Genomic DNA, 25,253 nt, shown 5'->3' with positions numbered 1-25,253 from the left:
CTACAGACATGATTAACGAAAACAGGTGCGTAACTCAAAACGTGAAACAGGTGCGTGACGTGACAGGTGAAAACTAATGGGTTGCTATGGTGATAAAAAAGAGTGCACAATGAGTCCAAACGTGGAACAGGTGAAACTAATGGGTAATCATGGAAACAAGACAAGGGAGTGAAAAGCCAGAAACTAAAGAGTCCAATAACTAAACTAAACATGACTAAGACAAAACATGATTACACAGACATGACACCCTATATGTCAAAAATAGACCATTCATTGGCTGTGGGCCTTATAATCCGGTGCACCCCTATATATATGGTCCGGAAAATACGGTACCTTCCAAAGGGTACCATGACGAGCTAAACTAAACTTTACTAATCGGTGGAAATGTGGTTTATATTTATTTCCATCAGGATATACATGATCAGGTGTTTGTGTCTTTTGATACACATGATACTATCTGGGATACGAGAAACAAAAGCTCATGCATAATTATTCATCTGATGTTATTGGACTACAGTATCATGTTGATAGTATCAGATTGTTAGTACTGAGACTTTGACTTCCCCTGAGCGCTAGTACATGTACTATGTATCAAATGCATTATACAACATCCAATAACGCAATCTTTCTTTAAATGACTCAACATTGTATATTCTAATGTTGCATCTGATTGCAAATCACATAGAAAGTGTTTACCAACACACCAGAATAAATGTAGTTTGAAAAGCAACGTCTAACATCAGTGGGTAAAGCTGTTCTATAATTTATACGCTATGTCCTTTCTCAAAGAACATAGAGGATTCCCCCTTCGGGCAAGGGACGTGATGGTGGAATTAAGGGAGCCAGAACAGTGTAAACTAAGAGCCATATTTTGTTGCTTGAAACCAAAAATAAGTCAGGGATAGTTTCAAAGTGTAACTGCCTGTCTGGTTAGAACTCAAATGCAGATAATTAATCATAACAGTAACCGAAATATTGTTGAGCTAAGCTAAGTTGGGGGTTAAATCACCAAAAATGATTCCCGGGCGCGGCACCGCTGCTGCCCACTGCTCCCCTCACCTCCCAGGGGGTGAACAAGGGGATGGGTCAAATGCAAATTTCACCACACCTAGTGTGTGTGTGACAATCATTGGTACGTTAACTTTAACTTTAAGATGAGAAACAAATGCTGTAAATTAGGGAAAGGGTTTTTTTATTTTTTATTTTTTTCATTGAACTTGGATGGACTGTTTCTTTTTGTGTCTGATGTGTGTTTTTGTATAAGTCTAACATGGAGAATCTTGAAGCAAAAATCTTTGTTTTCAGAGGTATAAAGGAACAGTATACTGAAGTGGACCGAGGATAGAGCCTTGAGGCACACAAATTTATGTCTGATGGATATCGTAGCTCATTACTATGGAGAAATGCATGTAAAACAATACAAATAAACACTAATGCTAACGATGCTAGCTTGATTACTTTACGACATAATGTACAAACATGCATTAAAACACTCCTACAGACATCACACATGGGACGTTTTAGTAAGTGTACATTTTTTTAGTTATTAGACTTAGACAAACTTTATTGATCCACAAGGAAAATTGTTCCACACAGTAGCTCAGTTACAAAGGTTGGAAAGGGTAAGGATGGAAAGGATAATGCAGGTATTAAGTAGACTAAAAATGTACCATAGTAGCAATATAAAATATAACATATGTAATAATTACATATTATATATACACAGTATATAATATATACTGATATATTATATTATATTTTTGTATAATATATACAATATATAACAATTACCCTGTACAATATTACAGTATATGTAACAGCTGCAGCAAAAAAAAAAAAAGAAAAAAAAAAAGGGGCAGCATAAAATAGAGAGTAGATCCAGCAGAAAATATAAATTCTAAAGAAAGAGAGGTAGCTAACATAGAAGGGAGCAGTGAGCAGCAGCGGTGGCCGCGCTCGGGAATCATTTGGTGATTTAACCCCCAATTCCAACCCTTGATGCTTGAGTGCCAAGCAGGGAGGCAATGGGTCCAATTTTTACAGTCTTTGGTATGACTCGGCCGGGGTTTGAACTCACGACCTTCCAGTCTCAGGGCGGACACGCTAACCACAAGGCCACTGAGCAGAATTGAGCGAACTCGTCCAAAAGGTGGCGCCATACCACACCTTTTTAAAGTACCCTATGTGTTTATGGCCGTTAGCAAAGAAAAATACATAATTTAGGTGCACCGTTTTATAAGCCGCAGGTTTCAAAGCGTAGTAAAAAAGTAGCAGTTTACGGTCCGAAAAATACCATAATCCTTTGATGCTTTATGAACTGCGGTCCCATTTTGTTTTGTGAAAATATTCAATCTGCATTTTTGTTCGATCTACTGTCCAATGTGCACATGCAGCTGCACGTGTGACTTGTTCCAACCATATTGCACTCACGCAGCGGTGGGCTGAGGTCCAACATGGCCATCACTCAATATCCACCACTCCAACAACACCTGTGAGTGAGTCACAGTGCTACTCGGAGGAGCACGGAGAAGACCAAAAGGCCACCTTGCAAATATCTCCCGACATCCCCTCCCTCTTCGTGGGCAGCAGAAATTCCCTGCAACACTTTCGGATGCTTCCTGGGGTGTCGACACCGTCAAAGATTAGATTTATGTATGAGTGTGTGTGTGTGTGTGTGTGTGTGTGTGTGTGTGTGTGTGTGTGTGTGTGTGTGTGTGTGTGTGTGTGTGTGTGTGTGTGTGTGTGTGTGTGTGTGTGTGTGTGTGTGTGTGTGTGTGTGTTGTATTTCTACCATTCTTGAGACATCAACAAGGAAAAGTACCTTCCATATGAAGACCGGTGAACAAGTTAGGACATAAATCATGGTCCCAATTCGGAGAACCATTGCATCTAATAGAGAATGTCTCATTTGCACCCCTGGTGGTGAAATCTATCAAAATTAGGGTGGTCCCAAAAAGGAGGGATTTTTCAAATTGACTGTGTGTCGCTTTTAAAAGTGCTCCCCCTCTGGTCAACATATGAAATAACAAGTGTGTGTAAGAAATTGAAGTGCTCCCCCTCTGGTCAATATATGTAATAACAGGTGTGTGTAAGAAATTGAAATGTGCCCCCTTTGGCCAAAATGTATTGAAAAAATATATATATAAATAAATATATAAATAAATATATTTATAAATATATATATATATATATATATATGTATGTACATAGAGACATACTGTAATAACTTGTAGTAAATAATGAAGATTAAAAACCAATTACAAACAAAACATTTCCAAAAAATAAATTAACTAAAAGCAGTCTTTTTCTCACAATGTGTCGACTTTTTTCTTACAAAATTGGGAACAATTTCTCATATTATTTCTGTTTCTGTAATATTGCAATGTTTTCTCATAAAATTATTACTTTATGTAAAATGATTACTTTTTAATGCAAAATGGCGACATTTGTCATATATAAGTCTGACTTGTATCACAGTATTGCCAATTATGTTGTTGTTCTTGTAAAATAGTGACATTTTTGGAGTACAATGATGACTTTTGTCATAATTTTGCTAAGTAAAATTCCGATTATTATTATAATATTGCCAAAAATTGTAAGTTTTAACTTGAATTACGACTATTTTCATAAAATTGCCAACATGTTAAGCTTTTCTTGTAAAATTGCGACTGTTATTGAGCAAAATTCCAACTTTCATCATAATATTGCACAAATGTTCAGTTTTTCTTGTAAAATTTTGACTTGTGTTGAGTAAAATGACGACTTTTATTATAATACTGCCAAAATTCTAAGTGTTTCTTGCGAAACCGTGACCTTTTTCTTGTGAAATTCCAACTCATTTTGCACAACAAGCTTTTTTATATTTGCATGGTATGTATATATTATTAATGTTGTAAATACAAATCTTTATATGTCTCGAAAGGGTGGTCTTAAAGAGGTAGGCACTTTTCGGAGGTCTCCAGAAGGTAACAAATACAATCATGTGTGTGTGTGTGTGGGGGGGGGGGGGGGCTGTGTCTAATTCACCCTTAAGATATACGACGAGCGAGGGGAGCTCATCTTCTCGTTTATTGTGAAGAGCGGGCCCACGGGTGACACGTGTTTATACTCCAAGAGCAGGTGGTTGTCAGTAGGCAGAGACAATCTTATGTCTGCGGCACGAGGCAGCTCCACTCGGCTGGAACCAGTGAGCGTAGGCTGGGAATAAGAGTTGACGTCCCATATAAAGTACTGTAAAGTGAGTTAATCAGTTCCAGAATCAAGCCGGTGCTGTTATAAAAGCTGTGCTGAAGGAACATTTTACCATTCTTAGAAATGTGGAAATAGGTTGCAGGCTATGAAACTAGAATTCAATTATACTGTAGCTCGGTCCTTTATGTACCGCAAAAAAAACAAGACGTCACTTGTCCCGATACCAATATTTTGGTACCGGTACCAAAATGTATTTCGGTACTTTACTAAGTAAAGGGGACCACAAAAAAATTGCATTATTGGTTTTATTTTACTAAAAAAATCTTATGGTACATTAAGCAAATGTTTCTTATTGCAGGTAAGTCCTTAAATAAAATAGTGAACATACTAAACAACTTGTCTTTTATTAGTAAGTAAACAAACAAAGGCTCCTAATTAGTCTACTGACATATGCAGTAACATATTGTGTCATTTTTCATTCTATGATTTTGTCAACATTATTAAGGACAAGTGGTAGAAAATGAATTATTAATCTACTTGTTCATTTACTGTTAATATCTGCTTACTTTCTCTTTAAACATGTTCTATCTACACTTCTGTTAAAATGTAATAATCACTTATTCTTCTGTTGTTTAGATGCTTTACATTAGTTTTGGATGATACCACACATTTGGGTATCAATCCGATACCAAGTCATTACAGGATCATACTTTGGTCATATTCAAAGTCCTCATGTGCCCAGGAACATATTTCCCGAGTCTATAAACATAATATACATTTTTTAAAAAACGAAAGAAGATGTGATGCCAAAAAATATTGACGTAATCATAGTAGTATCGACTAGATACGTGCCTGTACTTGATATCATTACAGTGGATGTTAGGTGTGGATCCACCAATGCCGGTACTTTTCAGAGGCGGTATAGTACCGAATATGATTCATTAATATCTCGGTACTATACTAATACCGGTATACCGTACAACCCTACTTAGAAGCAAGCTATAATTGGAGTGAAGGTGTTATTTCCCGAATATATAAGCTCATTATGATAGAACTTTAAAAAAAAAACATAATAAAGATTTTAAATAAATGATAAAGTAAAAAAAAAAGTTGCTCTCTTTGACCTCAGGTATTAACAAGTATACTGCACGACTGCAGCAACAGAACCAATGTTAAAGTAATCGTGCAATAGCGGTAGGGAGAAAACTGCCGAGCCAGCAGTGACACCGCTGATGAATTCATTGTAAACAAACGTACAGCAAGTGCAGCACATGAGTTCCACACCGACAGCTGAATATCGTAATCAATATTATAAGGTATTTTGGAGTTTTTTTCCTTTAACTTGGACACACACATCTATACCTTTGGCCATTAGAAGCCAGTAATTTCCAGGAATTATCTCACCTTCTGAGTAGCTTCTGATTTATTAATGGTTTCTAATGTTGTAAAAATGTGTACAATAAATATTACATTTCAACATTTCTGTCAACGAAGATTTGCTTCAGCCTGCGACACAGTCATTTTGATAGTAGGCTATCAAAATGCCTACTTTATTAAAATAGGCATTTTGTTACTATAGACACTTACAAACCCCGTTTCCATATGAGTTGGGAAATTGTGTTAGATGTAAATATAAACGGAATACAATGATTTGCAAATCCTTTTCAATTGAATGCACTACAAAGACAAGATATTTGATGTTCAAACTCATAAACTTTATTTTTTTTTTGCAAATAATCATTAACTTAGAACTTCATGGCTGCAACACGTGCCAAAGTAGTTGGGAAACGGCATGTTCACCACTGTGTTACATGGTCTTTCCTTTTAACAACACTCAGTAAACGTTTGGGAACTGAGGAGACACATTTTTTAAGCTTCTCAGGTGGAATTATTTCCCATTCTTGCTTGATGTATAGCTTAAGTTGTTCAACAGTCCGGGGGTCTCCGTTGTGGTATTTTAGGCTTCATAATGCGCCACACATTTTCAATGGGAGACAGGTCTGGACTACAGGCAGGACAGTCTAGTACCCGCACTCTTTTACTATGAAGCCACGTTGATGCAACATGTGGCTTGGCATTGTCTTGCTAAAATAAGCAGGGGCGTCCATGGTAACCTTGCTTGGATGGCAACATATGTTGCTCCAAAACCTGTATGTACCTTTCAGCATTAATGGCACCTTCACAGATGTGTAAGTTACCCATGTCTAGGTCACTAATACACCCCCATACCATCACAGATGCCGGCTTTTCAACTTTGTGCCTTTAACAATCCGGATGGTTCTTTTCCTCTTTGGTCCGGAGGACACGACGTCCACAGTTTCCAAAAACAATTTGAAATGTGGACTCGTCAGACCACAGAACACTTTTCCACTTTATATCAGTCCATCTTAGATGAGCTCAGGCCCAGCGAAGCCGACGGCGTTTTTGGGTGTTGTTGATAAACGGTGTTCGCCTTGCATAGGAGAGTTTTAACTTGCACTTACAGATGTAGCGACCAACTGTAATTACTGACAGTGGGTTTCTGAAGTGTTCCTGAGCCCATGTGGCGATATCCTTTACACACGGATGTCGCTTGTTGATGCAGTACAGCCTGAGGGATCGAAGGTCACGGGCTTAGCTGCTTACGTGCAGTGGTTTCTCCAGATTCTCTGAACTCTTTGATGATATTACGGACCGTAGATGGTGAAATCCCTAAATTCCTTGCAATAGCTGGTTGAGAAAGTTTTTTCCTAAACTGTTCAACAATTTGCTCACGCATTTGTTGACAAAGTGGTGACCCTCGCCCCATCCTTGTTTGTGAATGACTGAACATTTCATGGAATCTACTTTTATACCAATCATGGCACCCACCTGTTTCCAATTTGCCTGTTCACCTGTGGGATGTTCCAAATAAGTGTTTGATGAGCATTCCTCAACTTTATCAGTATTTATTGCCACCTTTCCCAACTTCTTTGTCACGTGTTGCTGGCATCAAATTCTAAAGTTAATGATTATTTGCAACAAAAAAAAAATGTTTATCAGTTTGAACATCAAATATGTTGTCTTTGTAGCATTATCAACTGAATATGGGTTGAAAATGATTTGCAAATCATTGTATTCCGTTTATATTTACATCTAACACAATTTCCCAACTCATATGGAAACGGGGTTTGTATAAGACTCCTAAAGTAATTTTGATAGTAGGCTAATATAGCTAATATATACACTTACATCATGTGTTGCCTTCATTATAACACTTCTATACGACTCTTAAAGTCCTTTTGATAGTAGGCTATGATAGCTAATATAGACACTTACATCATGTGTTGCCTTCATTATAACACTTATACAAGGCTTTTAATTTTTTGCGGCTCCAGACAGATTTGTCTTTGTATTTTTGGTCCAATATGGCTCTTTCAATGTTTTGGGTTGCCGACCCCTGTTCGAGACGCTCACTAAGTTATTTTCCTTATTTTGAAATTAAGAAGCTCAGTAATTGTCATCATGTAGCATGATTAAAGTCTTACCTTTCCAAATGCTAGAATTTGACTTTGTTGTAATTATTTTAAAAACCGAAACAAATGAAGTGACGTAAGCGTGTTTTCACTTTGTGTGCTCTCGCAGGTGAGCAGCACTCCGGCGTGCATGCGAGCGATGACAAAGATGTCGTATTGCCACTTCTGTCAAGGCATGCCGGCCATTAAGCCCTGCAAGAACTACTGCCTCAATGTAATGAAGGGCTGCCTGGCCAATCAAGCCGATCTGGACTCTGAGTGGAACCATTACATCGGTAAGTGGCATTGGATGCATGTTATTGTATATGATTATATTATATAGCCATAAAATTTTGCTGGGTGAACGTAGAAAACTGGGGAAAGCAGGATGGTTCCATCAGCAGAAAAATCACAAAGAGTTCGTTGGCCACTTGCTGGTTCATGGACGATGATGTCATTATTATACAGAAAGATAACCGTTCAGTCTTTGTTGGAAGCATAGGCGCCGATCTATATTGCTGCCAGTGGGTGCTCGGAGTTATTATATACACACTAATGTATATATATATTTTTTGTAATTTTATTTTTGTTTTTACATTTCAAAGTAATTTATGTTACTTAAGTTGTATGAGAATTTTGAGAAAATATTTTGTTGCATTCTAAAATACTGTGATTGTCCTACTATCGGACAACAGAGATAAACTAGCAATATGCAATATTTACTGCAATTCAATGTATGACCATTAAAGGCTTACTGAAAAGCGATTTTCGTATTTAAACGGGGATAGCAGGTCCATTCTATGTGTCATACTTGATCATTTCGCGATATTGCCATATTTTTGCTGAAAGGATTTAGTAGAGAACATCGGCGATAAAGTTCACAACTTTTGGTCGCTGATAAAAAAGCCTTGCCTGTGCCGGAAGTAGCAGACGATATGCGCGTGACGTCACAGGTTGTGGAGCTCCTCACATCCGCACATTGTTTACAATCATGGCCACCAGCAGCGAGAGCGATTCGGACCGAGAAACCGACGATTTCCCCATTAATTTGAACGAGGATGAAAGATTTGTGGATGAGGAAAGTGAGAGTGAAGGACTAGAGGGCAGTGGGAGCGATTCAGATAGGGAAGATGCTGTGAGAGGCGGGTGGGACCTGATATTCAGCTGGGAATGATTAAAACAGTAAATAAACACAAGACATATATATACTCTATTAGCCACAACACAACCAGGCTTATATTTAATATGCCACAAATTAATCCCGCATAACAAACACCTCCCCCCCTCCCGTCCATATAACCCGCCAATACAACTCAAACACCTGCACAACACACTCAATCCCACAGCCCAAAGTACCGTTCACCTCCCCAAAGTTCATACAGCACATATATTTCCCCAAAGTCCCCAAAGTTACGTACGTGACATGCACATAGCGGCACGCACGTACGGGCAAGCGATCAAATGTTTGGAAGCCGCAGCTGCATGCGTACTCACGGTACTGCGTCTGCGTATCCAACTCAAAGTCCTCCTGGTAAGAGTCTCTGTTGTCCCAGTTCTCCACAGGCCAATGGTAAAGCTTGACTGTCATCTTTCGGGAATGTAAACAATGAAACACCGGCTGTGTTATCCGGCACAACAGTCAGGGGGTGCATTCTACGGCGGCGGTGCGTTATCTGGCACAACATGTGCCGCAATACACCGCTACCCACCTACAGCTTTCTTCTTTGTTGTCTCCATTGTTCATTGAACAAATTGCAAAAGATTCACCAACACAGATGTCCAGAATACTGTGGAATTTTGCGCCAATACAGACGACTTAATAGCTGGCCACCATGCTGTCCCAAAATGTCCTCTACAATCCGTGACGTCACGCGCAGACATCATCATACCGAGACGTTTTCAGCAGGATATTTCGCACAAAATTTAAAATTGCACTTTAGTAAGCTACACCGGCTGTATTGGCATGTGTTGCAATGTTAAGATTTCATCATTGATATATAAACTATCAGAGTGCGTGGTCGGTAGTAGTGGGTTTCAGTAGGCCTTTAATATAGCACTGTCCCTTATGAATTAACACGGTTTGCCCTTAAACTTCCTCTCAAACTGTGCACTTTTGTTAGGAAGCACAACATGGACAAACAACAAACATTCAATCTCTTTAGTCAGTGAAAAGCATGCACTCAACAAACAAATCACACCCTCTCACTCACCATTGCTCTGAACGGGTGGCTAAAGGAGTCAGGGTGGGGCTGAGGGCTTTATATAGGTCAGGGGTTGGCAACCCACGGCTCCGGAGCCGCTTGCGGCTCTTTGATCACTCTGATGCGGCTCAGCTGCATACTTGCTGACTCTCCCGGTTTTTCCGGGAGACTTCCAAATTTCAGTGCCTTTCCCGAAAATCTCCCGGGGCAACCATTCTCCGATTTTCACCCGGGCAACAATATTGAGGGCGTGCCATGATGGCACTGTCTTTACCGTCCTCTACAACATGTCTGCGCGCCGGCCCAGTCACATGTTGTATGCGGGCTCTGCTGCACACCTAAGTGACAGCAAGGCATACTTGGTCAACAGCCATACAGGTCACACTGAGGGTGGCCGTATAAAACAACTCTAACACTGTTACAAATATGCGCCACACTGTGAACCCACACCAAAAAAAGAATGACAAACACATTTCGGGAGAACATCCGCCCCGTAACACAACATAAACACAACAGAACAAATACCCAGAACACCTTGCAGCCCTAACTCTTCCGGGCTGCAATATACACCCCCGCTACCACCAATCCCCGCCCACCTCAACCGACGCACAGAGAGGGGGGGAGGGTTGTGGGGGCGGGGTTTGGTGGTAGCGGAGGTGTATAATGTAGCCCGGAAGAGTTAGGTCTGCATGGGATTCTGGGTATTTATTCTGTTGTGTTTATGTTGTGTTACGGTGCGGATGTTCTCCCGAAATGTGTTTGGGTTAGGGTTAGGGTTAGGGTTAGGGTTAGGGTTAGCGTTAACCCTAGCCCTAATCCTAACCAGCAAGAATATCCCCCTTCAACAAACTCATGCTAACTGTACACATACATTGCAAAAAAACAGCCAATAAAATATAAGATAAAAAAGACTAGCATGCAGCTAGTTGATTTTACTTGATAAGACATCCCAAACTCAAAGTTGTGCATCTATAAATTGGCAGGACTTTAAAGATAGAAATAAGTTTTATTCTGAAAACAAGCATTATTCAACTTGCAATTCTTAAATGTAAACACAATTTTCTATGTGGGGGAAAACCGAAATATCTTATTTGAATTATTCCTCAACTGTTACATTTGTAAACTATAATAGACAAAATTTCTAATTATTCATGATAAAATTAAGATCATGATATAAAGTTAATGACTAGAAATAAGTAAATAGCTCTTAAACCTTGGGAAATTTCTAGAAATAAAATTATAAACGTCGGTGAGTGGCAAATAATTTGCAGTGTACAGCTAATGACAAATGAAACACAGTGGCAGTGTTGATGATTACAAGTGTTTCATTATCATCTCGTTTTCTTCCATCATTTTGAATTAAAGTGCTAGCCCGGGGATCAGCAACACGCGGCTCTTTAGTGCCGCCCTAGTGGCTCCCTGGAGCATTTTTAAAAAAGGATTAAAAGTGGAAAAAGATGGGGGGGGGAACATATTTGTTATGTTTTAGCATGACACAAACCTTCCCAATTGTTAGAAAGCCCACTGTTTAATATGTTTGTGTGTATGCTTCACTGATGAGAGTATTTAGTGAACATTGTTTTGTCCTACTAATTTCGGAGGGTTCTTGAACTCACCATAGTGTGGACTGTGACGCAACAGTTTGTTTACATGTAAAATCTTCCACTCATTCTTTGTCTCATTTTGTCCACCAAAAGTTTTATGCTGTGTGTGAATGCCCAAAGGTGCGCTTTGTTGATGTTATCGACTTGTTGGAGTGCTAATCAGGCACATTTGGTCAGTGCATGACTGCAAGCTAATCAATGCTTACATGCTATTTAGGCTAGCTGTATGTACATATTGCATCATTATGCCGCATTTGTAGGTATATTTGAGCTCATTTAATATCCTTTACTTTTATCCTATTTGTAAATGATTTTGTTTTTCATGTCTCATGACACATTTTCTTGACAGCACTTAAATGTAGAGTATATGTAGAATAAATGTATATTATTATATATATATATATATTATATATTATATTATTTATAATATTTATAATTATTATTGTCTATTGTGAGCAAACTCTGGTGCTGAATTTCCCCCAGGGATCAAAAAATTACTTTCTATTCTATTCTATTCTATTATCTGTATGTAATATTGGCTGCATTTCAGATAGTTGTTTGTGTGCCATGTTGTTCCAGACCACAGCAAACATTACCTAGCTCGCCAAAGATTGTGACAAATCTATCAAAAGAAGACAGCCTGCCGTTTCCTTTAACTTGGACACACACATCTATACCTTTGGCCATTAAAAGCCAGTAATTTCCAGGAGTTATCTCACCTTCTGAGTAGCCTCTGATTTAATAATGGTTTCTCATGTAAAAATGTGCCGAATAAATATTACCGTATTTTTCGGACTATAAGTCGCAATTTTTTTCATAGTTTGGCCGGGCTCCAGTGCGACTTATATATGTTTTTTTTCCTTTTTTACTATGCATTTTCGGCTGGTGCGACTTATACTCCGGTGCGACTTATACTCCGAAAAATACGGTACATTTCTGTCAACGAAGATTTGCTTCAGCCTGCGACACATAGTCATTTTGATAGTAGGCTAATATAGACACTTACATCATGTGTTGCCTTCATTACAAGACTTATATACGGCTTTTAATTTTTTGCGGCTCTAGACAGATTAGTTTTTTTGTATTTTTGGTCCACTATGGCTATTTCAACGTTTTGGGTTGCCGACCCCTGCGCTCGCCTAAAAAAAGTGACTAAGTGTCGAGCCTCTTTGATGAGTCATATCATCCTCATTGAATATTGATGAGAAAAGATGGGCCAAACTAATATGCACATCTAGCCAATTTGACAATTTTGCGCAGAATAAAAAAAACTTCAGCACTGAAAAGCACTTTCTCCTCGCGTAAGAGGATATTTTTTTCTTCAATGGAGTCTTTTCCGCCGTCGAGCCTGACAGGGTGGGGGGTTTGAAACGGGGCGGAGGTGTCAAACGTCAACTTTAGCGAGGAAACACGCTCACGCTGGGCTGAGACAAAGCGTGCCAACATCAATGTAACGTTTATTTATTCACTTCACATGTCATGAAAGGTTCCCTACACCCGTTGTTCCAGCAGGTAGGATGTCATGTGCACCATAGCGACACTATAAAGGGCTGCCAGCCTGTGGCAAGGAAAACACTGGAATCCCATCGAGAAGGAGAAGTGCTTCCTTGAAGTCGCGGCATTACTGCATGCTCTCAGTGGGTTACCTTAGGTCGTTTTAGCGTTAGAGAAGAGGACTAAGCATCAAAGAGCACGTTTCAGCTACCTATCAGTCAGGACTGTGTGCTTGCACGGATGACCAGCCGACTTTTAAACTTAGATTCGCAGCTTCTATTTGTCCTCCTTCTTCCTTGAACTTTTTATTTTGAATGCAGGCACTTACACTGGCAGTTTGTGGGGCAGGTTCTCAAGAAAATGGATGGATGGATGGAGGTGCTCAAGCCAGACAAAAAGGCACCCGTATTTATAAAAACATTGTTATGATAAAAATCACATCAGGATATTTTCAACTTATATAGTAACAAACTCAAATCATCAAAGCCATTCTGCACGCTGTTTTAGCTTGTGCAGAATGTGGCTTGGCATTGTCTTGCTGAAATAAGCAGGGGCGTCCATGAAAAAGACGTTGCTTGGATGGCAACATATGTTGCTCCAAAACCTGTATGTACCTTTCAGCATTAATGGTGCCTTCACAGATGTGTAAGTTACCCATGTCTTGGGCACTAATACACCCCCATACCATCATAGATGCTGGCTTTTGAACTTTGCGCCTATAAAAATCTGGATGGTTCTTTTCCTCTTTGTTCCGGAGGACACAACGTCCACAGTTTCCAAAAACTATTTGAAATGTGGACTCGTCAGACCACAGAACACTTTTACACTTTGCATCAGTCCATCTTAGATGAGCTAGGGCCCAGCAAAGCCGGTGGCGTTTCTGGGTGTTGTTGATAAATGGCTTTCGCTTTGTATAGTAGAGTTTTAACTTGTAGCAATAAACTGTAGTTACTGACAGTGGTTTTCTGAAGTGTTCCTGAGCCCATGTGGTGATATCCTTTAAACACTGACGCCGCTTTTTGATGCAGTACCACCCGAGGGATCCAAGGTCACGTTGGTTTTTGTCCTTGCTGCTTACGTGCAGTGATTTCTCCAGATTCTCTGAACCTTTTGATGATATTACGGACCGTAGATGGTGAAATCCCTAAATTCCTCGCTATAACTCGTTGAGAATTGTTGTTCTTAAACTGTTGGACAATATGCTCACGCATTTTTTCACAAAGTGGTGACCCTCACCCCATCCTTGTTTGTGAATGACTGAGCATTTTATCGAAGCTGCATTTAGACACAATCCTGGCACCCACCTGTTCCCAATTAGCCTGTTCACCTGTAATAAGTGTTTGATGAGCATTCCTCAAGTTTCTCAGTCTTTTTTGCCACTTGTGCCAGCTTTTTTGAAACATGTTGCAGGCATCAAATTCCAAATGAGCTAATATTTGCAAAAAATAACAACGTTTACCAGTTCGAACGTTAAGTATCTTGTCTTTGCAGTTTATTTAATTGAATATGGGTTGAAAATGATTTGCAAATCATTATATTCTGTTTTTATTTACCATCTACACAACGTGCCAACTTCATTGGTTTTGGGTTTTGTAGATGAGGATACATCAAGGGGCGTCCTAGATTTGTCACATGACTGTGCGGAGAATTATCTGGATTAGTTTAACTAACAGGTAGTTATTGTATGCAGATATGTTTCAGTTTAGTTCAGTCATTTAAAAACATCGAGTCAATGGTGAGGTGAAAAATAACCCAGCCAAAGAGACACAGCGGCTGCACCCGCTGATAACAACGATTTGTCCCCCCTCCCTCCCCGCGACAACAATCTCCCACTTGTATACCAAACTCAAAATGAAAATGCAGCACTTGACATGAGCCCACACCTCACCTCTTATCTGTGATGAGTGAGTGAGGGAATTGTGTTATCTGTATGAGAGAACAGATGTCCCACTGAGGAGCAGCAAGTGTTATGATACGTATGCAGTGACTGTATTTGAGATGATTTAATGTCCACAAACACAATATACCAATGACAACGAGGCTCTTCATCCCTCTGTATTTGTCCCCATGCCTAACCAATAATGCTGTTATTTTTTGCTGCTCACCATGTTAAATCAAAGTCCTTGTGTGCGCACGCATTTGTTTTTTGGCCCGGAGCAAAGGATTAATTAGACAAGCATATTAAAAATGACCAATACATTTAGTTTTAAATACATGGGTGACTGGACGCCCCAAGGTTTCATTAAATTTGAATCCATTAGCCTCACTTTTATCATTTTAGTTTCATTTTTACTGGGTCAATATACACTATATTGCCAAAAGTATTTGGCCACCCATCCAAATGATCAGAATCAGGTGTCCTAATCACTTGGCCCGGCCACAGGTGTGTAAAATCAAGGACTTAGGCATGGAGACTGTTTCTACAACCATTTGTGAAAGAATGGGCCGCTCTCAGTGATTTCCAGCGTGGAACTGTCATAGGATGCCACCTGTGCGACAAATCTAGTCGTGAAATTTCTTCGCTCTTAAATATTCCAAAGCCAACTGTCGGCTTTATTATAAGAAAATGGAAGCGTTTGGGAACAACAGCAACTCAGCCACCACGTGGTAGGCCACGTAAACTGACAGAAAGGGGTCAGCGGATGCTGAAACGCATAGTGCAAAGACTTTCTGCACAGTCAGTTGCTACAGAGCTCCAAACTTCATGTGACCTTCCAATTAGCCCACGTACAGTACGCAGAGAGCTTCATGGAATGGGTTTCCATGGCCGAGCAGCTGCATTTAAGCCATTCATCACCAAGTCCAATGCAAAGCGTCGGACGCAGTGGTGAAAAGCACGTCACCACTGGACTTTAGAGCAATGGAGACGCGTTCTCTGGAGTGATGAATCACGCTTTTCCATCTGGCAATCTGATGGACGAGTCTGGGTTTGGAGGTTGCCAGGAGAACGGTACATTTCGGACTGCAACGTGCTGAGTGTGAAATTTTGGTGGAGGAGGAATTATTGTGTGGGGTTGTTTTTCAGGAGCTGGGCTTGGCCCCTTAGTTCCAGTGAAGGGACTTTGAATGCTCCAGGATACCAAAACATTTTGGACAATTCCATGCTCCAAACCTTGTGGGAACAGTTTGGAGCGGGCCCCTTCCTCTTCCAACATGACTGTGCACCAGTGCACAAAGCAAGGTCTATAAAGACATGGATGACAGAGTCTGGTGTGGATGAACTTGACTGGCCTGCACAGAGTCCTGACCTGAACCCGATAGAACACCTTTGGGATGAATTAGAACAGAGACTGAGAGCCAGGCCTTCTCAACCAACATCAGTGTGTGACCTCATCAATGCGCTTTTGGAAGAATGGTGGAAAATTCCTATAAACACACTCCGCAACCTTGTGGACAGCCTTCCCAGAAGAGTTGAAGCTGTATTAGCTGCAAAAGGTGGACCGACATCATATTGAACCCTATGGGTTAGGAATGGGATGGCACTTCAAGTTCATATGTGAGTCAAGGCAGGTGTCTAAATACTTTTGGCAATATAGTGTATCTCTAGGAGAGATCGATATACTTTAAATTTAGGAATACAATTCAATATATTGATCAATTGTTGCACCCTTAGTGTTTACTAATGCTTTATTAATTATTTATTAATTTTTAATAGTATGTACTTATGAGGTTTTACCTTATACTCAATTTGATAATGAGTAAAACATTTATAACTGTTTGTCAACTGCATTCTAATAAGTGCTCATGTGGAAACTATGCTTTATAAATGATAAATTCAGTATTCACTAATACTTTGTTGATGCTTAGTCGTGTATAGTTACTATAAAGTGTACCCTCATAAAAACAACACAAGTTATGTTCCAGGTGTGCCTTGCATATTGGATTTTTTAATAATTACTTTCACACATTTCTATAAAAATATGTTTTAAAAAAACTAAAATATTTAAACAGTCAACAGCTAACTAGGTAAGTGAAGTATACAATGCACAAAATACAAAGAAAAAGCAAAACACACACAGTTAGAGTTAATCCGTTGACGTTTGCTGAATTGAGCTCCACTGATTCTGGCACGTTTGTGTTACTTTTAAAACACTTTTTCCATTTTCATTATACCGTATTTTTCGGACTATAAGTCGCAGTTTTTTTCATAGTTTGGCCGGGGGTGCGACTTATACTCAGGAGCGACTTATGTGTGAAATTATTAACACGTTACTGTAAAATATCAAATAATATTATTTAGCTCATTCACTTAAGAGACTAGACGTATAAGATTTCATGGGATTTAGCGATTAGGAGTGACAGATTGTTTGGTAAACGTATAGCATGTTCTATATGTTATAGTTATTTGAATGACTCTTACCATAATATGTTACGTTAACATACCAGGCACGTTCTCAGTTGGTTATTTATGCCTCATATAACGTACACTTATTCAGCCTGTTGTTCACTATTCTTTATTTATTTTAAATTGCCTTTCAAAAGTCTATTCTTGGTGTTGGGTTTTATCAAATAAATTTCCCCCAAAAATGCGACTTATACTCCATTGCGACTTATATATGTTTTTTTCCTTCTTTATTATTCGGCAGGTGTGACTTATACTCCGGTGCGACTTATACTCCGAAAAATACGGTAATTTTAGGGTTTTTTTAGAATTTGAGGTTTTAACTTAATTTTCTGTATGTGTATTTTCTCTCTATAGAAATGTATGTCTTTTTTTTTTGTTTTGTTTTTTTCAGTATCTAGTATTTATTTCACACTCACACAGCTTGAATTGTTTGGATAAAAAGTGACGGATCAATATCAACTGTATCTCTAAAGTCATTTTAACTGCACATGAGTGTAATTCCGATCCGTATGTCTTTGCTCATGTTCCGCTCGCTGAATCGCCTCTCAATTAATCACACTGCAGATTAAATGGCCGCTCCTAAATCCATTTGTTCCTGCTGGACTGCAAATCCTTGCTGATCTCGCACGTTCTGCGAGGCAACAAATATTTTTGGCATGAATCATAACAACATATTTATTTAGTTTTCTAAAACTGAAATACCCATATTGTAATCCATTCCACAGCGGCGGTTTGCAAAAAGACAAGAATTATGTTTTAATGAGAGTGGGATTATAATTTAATTATGCTAATTAAACAATGTCAATCATAAATGACTCAACGCTGACCTTGGTTTGGATCAAAACTACCTGAATTATAAACAAAAATACTCTCTATGAATGTGTCACCTGACATTTTCAGATTAAACTCCCAAAATCTGTAGAAGCATGCATTTTTATTGAAAAAGCAATTGTTTGAATTTTATATTCAATACAAAGCAATCCCTGGCAAGTCTTCTGTTTATGGAGTCATTTAATTTTGTGTGTCTGTCTGTTCCTGCTTAGTGCACCCCGCTACTCTCCAGGTTTTAATATGATCCAATTATCAGCCGTAGCGAATAGGCGGAGGTTGGAATCTAATTGCGCGTTATTAATATTTCAAATCAGTTCCCTCTCTTGCTTGATAAAAAAGAAAGAGAATGACATGGCACACGAGTGGGAAGCCTGAAAGAGCCGGATCACACCAATTGTGGTGTATTGTGTGTGTGTGGCTGATATTGCACACTACCTCGTGCATGAACCTGTGGTAGCAAGATCAAAGAAAAGAAAGTGTCATGACTTGGTCCGGGGTGTATGCTTTTCCAGGATGCAACGGAAAGTTGGCTCGTGCGAGACGGGAATGAAGGTACATGATTTATTATTATCAAAAAAAGGAATAAATGAAAGCGCGCACAGTGGCGGAGAATAAACTATGAAACCAAAAGACTATAGCAAAAAAGTACAAACAAAAAACACGCACAATGGCGGAGAACAAACTATGAAACCAAAAAGACTATAAATATGGAACAAAAACTTACTTGGCTTGAACAAAAATAGTTGCTTGAGGAATTGACATGGAAAGAAGTATCAGGCATGAACAGAGCATAAATGTGTTGAGGTCGTCAGGACGAACAACAGAAAATTAATGAACTTAAATACTATGGACATGATTAGTGAAAGCAGGTGCGTGACTCAAAACGTGAAACAGGTGCGTGACGTGACAGGTGAAAACTAATGGTTGCTATGGTGACAAACAAGAGTGCACAATGAGTCCAAACGTGGAACAGGTGAAACTAATGGGTAATCATGCAAACAAGACAAGGGAGTGAAAAGCCAGAAACTAAACAAAACATGACTTAAAACAAAACATGATTACACAGACATGACAGAGCCCCTCCCTTAAGGACAGATACCAGATGTCCATAAAAAAAATAACAAGAGTCATGGGAGGGCGGGAGGGGGACATGGCGGTGGGTCGCCAGACCACGTGTCCCCGTATCCACCGGGGCAGAGTTAGGTGGCGGCGGCGAGTGGAACGCCGCTGCAGCAGGCGAGGCGGGCGCCCAGGGAATGGCCACATTCGTGGCCGACTGGGAGGTGGGCGCACTTGGCGTGGCGGGTGACCAGGTAGCGGCCATATCCGTGGCCGACGAGGAGGGAGGCGCGTCGTCATCGTGGCAGACGTGGCTTGGTGTGGTGAGTCAGGCGGCGAAGCTCGGCGTGGCGCGTCAGGCGGCGAAGCTCGACGTGGCACGTCAGGCGGCGAAGCTCGACGTGGGTCTTGGTCTTGGCGTGGGTCTTGGTCTTGGCATGGCGGGTCTTGGTCTTGGCATGGCGGGTCTTGGTCTTGGCATGGCGGGTCTTGGTCTTGGCATGGCGGGTCTTGGTCTTGGCATGGCGGGTCTTGGTCTTGGTCTTGGCATGGCGGGTCTTGGTCTTGGCATGGCGGGTCTTGGTCTTGGCATGGCGGCACTTGGCGTCTTGGAGCTGCGACTGGCGGCACTTGGCGTCTTGGAGCTGCGACTGGCGGCACTTGGCGTCTTGGAGCTGCGACTGGCGGCACTTGGCGTCTTGGAGCTGCGACTGGCGGCACTTGGCGTCTTGGAGCTGCGACTGGCGGCACTTGGCGTCTTGGAGCTGCGACTGGCGGCACTTGGCGTCTTGGAGCTGCGACTGGCGGCACTTGGCGTCTTGGAGCTGCGACTGGCGGCACTTGGCGTCTTGGAGCTGCGACTGGCGGCACTTGGCGTCTTGGAGCTGCGACTGGCGGCACTTGGCGTCTTGGAGCTGCGACTGGCGGCACTTGGCGTCTTGGAGCTGCGACTGGCGGGACTTGGCGTGGAGGGTCTTGGTCTTGGACTTGGCGTGGAGGGTCTTGGTCTTGGCGTGGAGGGTCTTGGTCTTGGCTTGGCAGTGCTTGGCGGCGTGGAGCTGGTACCGGAGCTTGGCATGATGCGGCTAGGCGTGGTGCGGGTACTGGAGTCTGCCGTGGAACTTGGCGTGGTGGAGCTGGTGCTAGCCTTGGTGCGGCAACTGGTGCGGCGACAGGTGCTAGCCGTGGTGCTGCGACAGGTGCGGCGACAGGTGCTAGCCTTGGAGCAGCTAGCCGTGGTGCTAGCCTTGGAGCAGGTGGAGGTGGCCTAGCTGGGGGTTGCGGCTTGGCATGGCGAAAGACTGGTGGTGGCGGCCGTGCTGGAGGCTGTGGCTTGACATCGTGCTGCTGAGCCACCCCACCTGAACAATTCCCAGCCCTAGCCCCCCCCCCTCAAGGGGCGGATACCAGACGCGCTCCCTGCGGTCTGGAACTCTCTGTAGGGGTGGGCGGAGGAGGGCAGAAACTTCCCCATTAAATTGTCCAAATTGTCTTTCTTGTATCTGGGATTGAGTGGGTGAAAAAAAATTGTTTTGTGTCTTGGGTGTGGCTTGAGTCCTGGGGAGCGGGGAATCAAAAGAAAAAGAATATAGAAAAAAAAAATCCTGGTTTTTGACGTCATCAGGGCGAAGCCGGGCTGGCTGCTGCTTGCTTCCGCCCGGAGGGGGAGGGGCATGTGGGAGCGGCGTGTCCTGCAGGCTCGCGGAAGTTCTTCCTGACGTCCTTCGTCTTTGGCGGCGCTTCCGTGGCTGAGGTGACGCTGTGTCGTCCTGGGACCAAATGAAGTCTCTATACTCCATGGAGGAGTAGCGCCGCGTTTCCTCCTCCATCGCGCACAGGACCGCCCAAGAAGCCTCGTCGAAAATGTCCAACTCTCGTGCGGAAAAGCGAGTCTGCTGACGACCTACTGTCATGACTTGGTCCGGGGTGTGTGCTTTTCCAGGATGCAACGGAAAGTTGGCTCGTGCGAGACGGGAATGAAGGTACATGATTTATTATTATCAAAAAAAGGAATAAATGAAAGCGCGCACAGTGGCGGAGAATAAACTATGAAACCAAAAGACTATAGCAAAAAGTACAAACAAAAAACACGCACAATGGCGGAGAACAAACTATGAAACAAAAAGACTATAAATATGGAACAAAAACTTACTTGGCTTGGACAAAAATAGTTGCTTGAGGAATTGACATGGAAAGAAGTATCAGGCATGAACAGAGTATAAATGTGTTGAGGTTGTCAGGACGAACAACAGAAAATGAATGAACTTAAATATTATGGACATGATTAGTGAAAGCAGGTGCGTGACTCAAAACGTGAAACAGGTGCGTGACGTGACAGGTGAAAATTAATGGTTGCTATGGTGACAAACAAGAGTGCACAATGAGTCCAAACGTGGAACAGGTGAAACTAATGGGTAATCATGCAAACAAGACAAGGGAGTGAAAAGCCAGAAACTAAACAAAACATGACTTAAAACAAAACATGATTACACAGACATGACAGAAAGCATTTTAATTATTTAGTTGCCATTTAATTGGAACTCAACATTTTTTCTATATTAGTGGAAAGTTTCTATGTGTCCTTTGTTGGTGGTTCAATAACGAGACGGTTAGATGGATTTGGATGCTTTACTCATAGACATGGCTTGCATGCAAGTCTTTTGGTCATGGAGACCAGCTGCTGGGTCTCTGCCACACCAGAGTCCGTTTGGAGAGACTGGAGGAGATGCGGATGAAGAGACAGTGTTTTGGCTGAATGAGCAGGTATCGGACACCTCGGTCTCCTTGGACGTATCCTCGCTCATCCATGCGGACTGGACACTGGCCGAGAGTTGGTGGGCGGTCGAGGGTGGAATCGGCTCTCTTGGTTGCTTTGTTGGGTCTGCTCTTGTCTCTGGCCATGCTCCCCCCCACCCCAGCAGACGATGGCGTGGAACACCGCAGAGGCCACCACAGTTTATATGTTTTGTTTTGTTTTTTGTTGTTAAACTTTTGTGGCTGTGTGTAGAAGTGTCAGGTTGCATCAGCTCTGCTCTTTTAATGTATTTAATGTCCTTTGTTTTTTTCGATCTTTCCCTCTTACACATGTTTATGTGTGCTATTGCTATGAGTTTTTTTTCTCCCCTTGGCCTCAGTCTGGACCCCCACTCCAGGGGCCCAGGCTTAAACTTTTTTTTTTTTTCTCGTTTTTAAAAAATGTATTTTATGTTTGTAAACTCAGGAAATAGGTCCCTAGACACATGAGGACTTAAATTATGACCAATGTATGATCCTGTAACGACTTGGTATCGGATTGATACCCAAATTTATGGTATCATCCAAAACTAATGTAAAGTATCAAACAACAGAAGAATAAGTTATTACATTTTAACAGAAGTGTAGATAGAACATGTTAAAAGAGAAAGTAAGCAGATATTAACAGTAAATTAGCAAGTAGATTAACAATTCATTTTCTACCACTTGTCCTTAATAATTTTGATAAAATAATTGAATGAAAAATTACACTATGTTACTGCATACGTCAGCAGACTAAGTAGGGGCCGTTGTTTGCTTACTTAATACTAAAAGACAAGTTGTCTTGTATGTTCACTATTTTATTTAAGGACAAACTTGCAATAAGAAACATATGTTTAATGTACCCTAATATTTTTTGTCCTCTGCATTTGACCCATCCCCTTGTTCACCCCCTGGGAGGTGAGAGGAGCATTGAGCAGCAGAGGTGCCACGCCCGGGAATCATTTTTGGTGATTTAACCCCCAATTCCAACCCTTGATTATGAGTGCAAAGCAGGAAGGTAATGGGTCCCATTTTTATAGACTTTGGTAAGAACTCACAACCTACCGATCTCAGGGCGGACACTCTAACCACTAGGCCACCGTGTTATGATCCGCTGCCCGGATCATATTTTTGTTTTTGTTTTCAAGTCACTTGTGTTTTCAGCACCTCTTGTGTTTGTTTGTTTCTGTTGCCATGACGGCAGATTATAGTCACCTGCCTCTGGTTAGTGTTCTGGACGCGCACCTGTTGCCCGGGCACTAATCAGAGGGCTATTTAGTTTACGCGCTGGCCTCACTCGGTCTGTTGGTCTTGTTTGCTCCTACGCAACAAGTTACGCTTTTGGTTTCTCTCATAGTCTACAGTTTTGATATTAGCATCTTTTGGCTACCCTCTTGTTTTCCGTGCCGTGGTGCAACGCGCAGCATTTTGTTCTGCAATCAGAATAAATCATTTATTCTCATCTGCAAGCCGCTTCCTGACATCCCTCTGCATCTTGAAAAGACGACCTCCGGCATCACAATGCCACGCAAGCGTAACACACTGAGTATATTACATAGGTTAAATAAAGCCAATAATGCAATTTTTGTGGTCCCCTTTATTTAGAAAAGTATCAAAGTATAAAAATACATTTTGGTACCAAAATATTGGTATCGGGACAACACTAACAAGAACACTTATGTTTTTCTTTTTTTATGCATTCTAACTAGGGCTGTCAATGGCAACGCGTTAACGCATGTGATTAATAAAAAAAAAAAAGTTTTGCGTTACCATAAATAAATGATGATTAATCAAAATGTATGTTTTGACCGGCGCAGAAAGACAGTTATCACGTCACACACCAGTGATAGAGCCCAATTAATGGCATTTATATCTAAGGGCCGACATGTATAATATCAATGTTAAAGTAACAGAGTGCTTAAGGATCCATTACTATTAACTATCTGTCGTTAAGTAGGGGACACCCTACAACTGCCTCTTGAGGTCCCCAAACCATACTGTGTATTTATTTCAGTTTACCTTGTCTTTGGTCCACCCCTATACAAAAAGTAAAAACGCATCCATCTATATCTAGACAAAAAAAAAAAGATGAGAGTGGTGAAGTGCAGTAAAACTTTTCACCAGTGTTCCTAAATTTGTGTTGGACGTCTTAGATGAGGAGAGCAGTTATGATGTTGGTTTACAGAGTAAACATTGACAAAAATAAGGTTTCGGGCATTGTTTTCTCTAAACGCATACATACTGTATGTCTAAATATAGCCCAGGGGTCGGCAACCCGCGGCTCCGGAGCCGCATGCGACTCTTTGATCACTCTGATGCGGCTCAGCTGCATACTTGCTGACCCTCCTGATTTTTCCGGGAGACTTCCGAATTTCAGTGCCTCTCCAGAAAATCTCCCGGGGCAACAATATTGAGGGCGTGCCGTGATGGCAGCGCCTTTTAGCACCCGATTTTACACTGTCTGCGTGCCGGCCCAGTCACATTCTGTATGCGGGCTCTGCCCTACACGCGTAAGTGACTGCAAGGCATACTTAATCAACAGCCATACAGTTCACACTGAGGGTGGCCGTATAAGACAAACACAACAGTACAAATACCCAGAATCCCATGCATCTCTAACTCTTCCGGGCTACATTATACACCCCTGCCCACCTCAACCGACGCACGGAGGGGGGGTGATATGTTGGGGGGGGGCGGGGTTTGGTGGTAGCGGGGGTGTATAATGTAGCCCGGAAGAGTTAGGGATGCATGGGATTCTGGGTATTTGTTCTGTTGTTTGTAACATATTTGTAACAGTGTTAAAGTTGTTTTATACGGCCACCCTCAGTGTAACCTGTATGGCTGTTGACTAAGTATGCCTTGCAGTCACTTAAGTGTCCCTGCAGAAGCCTCATACAACATGTGACTGGGCTGGCACGCTGTATGTACAGGTTGTAGAGGGCGCTAAAGACAGTGCCATCACGGTACGCCCTTATTATTGTTGTTTGGGTGAAAATCAGCAGACATCCAATAGAATAGTTGCCCTGAATTTCGGGAGTCTCCCGGAAAAATCGGGATTGTTGGCAAGTATGACGCTGTCAAGCGCCATTCATATAAAACTTGCGGGCCGCACTAATATTACATTTTCATATTAAGGTGCGGTTCGCAAAATAACGTCTCGCGCGCCGCGTGTCTGGTTTATACATAGCACAAAGCAAAAAAAAAACTTTGTATGCAGTGTTATTTCATTTTAAATTTCAAAAGAGTTTTGTGGCTCCCATTGTTTTCTTAAATTTGTGAA

The 25,253-nt window shown here is 41.4% G+C and overlaps 1 protein-coding gene across 2 annotated transcripts in view; it reads left to right on the top strand.

Moving 5' to 3' along the window:
• gpc6b (glypican 6b) overlaps positions 1-25,253 on the top strand; it is a 210,525-nt gene that overhangs the window by 80,829 nt on the left and 104,443 nt on the right. For both annotated transcript variants that reach the window (XM_061971241.2, XM_061971240.2), the window contains exon 4: positions 7,795-7,960. In XM_061971241.2, coding sequence (XP_061827225.1) covers positions 7,795-7,960 — 166 coding nt within the window. The remainder of the gene's footprint in view (positions 1-7,794; positions 7,961-25,253) is intronic.

This window comes from Nerophis lumbriciformis, linkage group LG13, assembly GCF_033978685.3.
Source record: "Nerophis lumbriciformis linkage group LG13, RoL_Nlum_v2.1, whole genome shotgun sequence".
NCBI classification, from domain to species: Eukaryota; Metazoa; Chordata; class Actinopteri; order Syngnathiformes; family Syngnathidae; genus Nerophis; species Nerophis lumbriciformis.
This window is presented reverse-complemented; position numbering and strand designations above follow the sequence as displayed.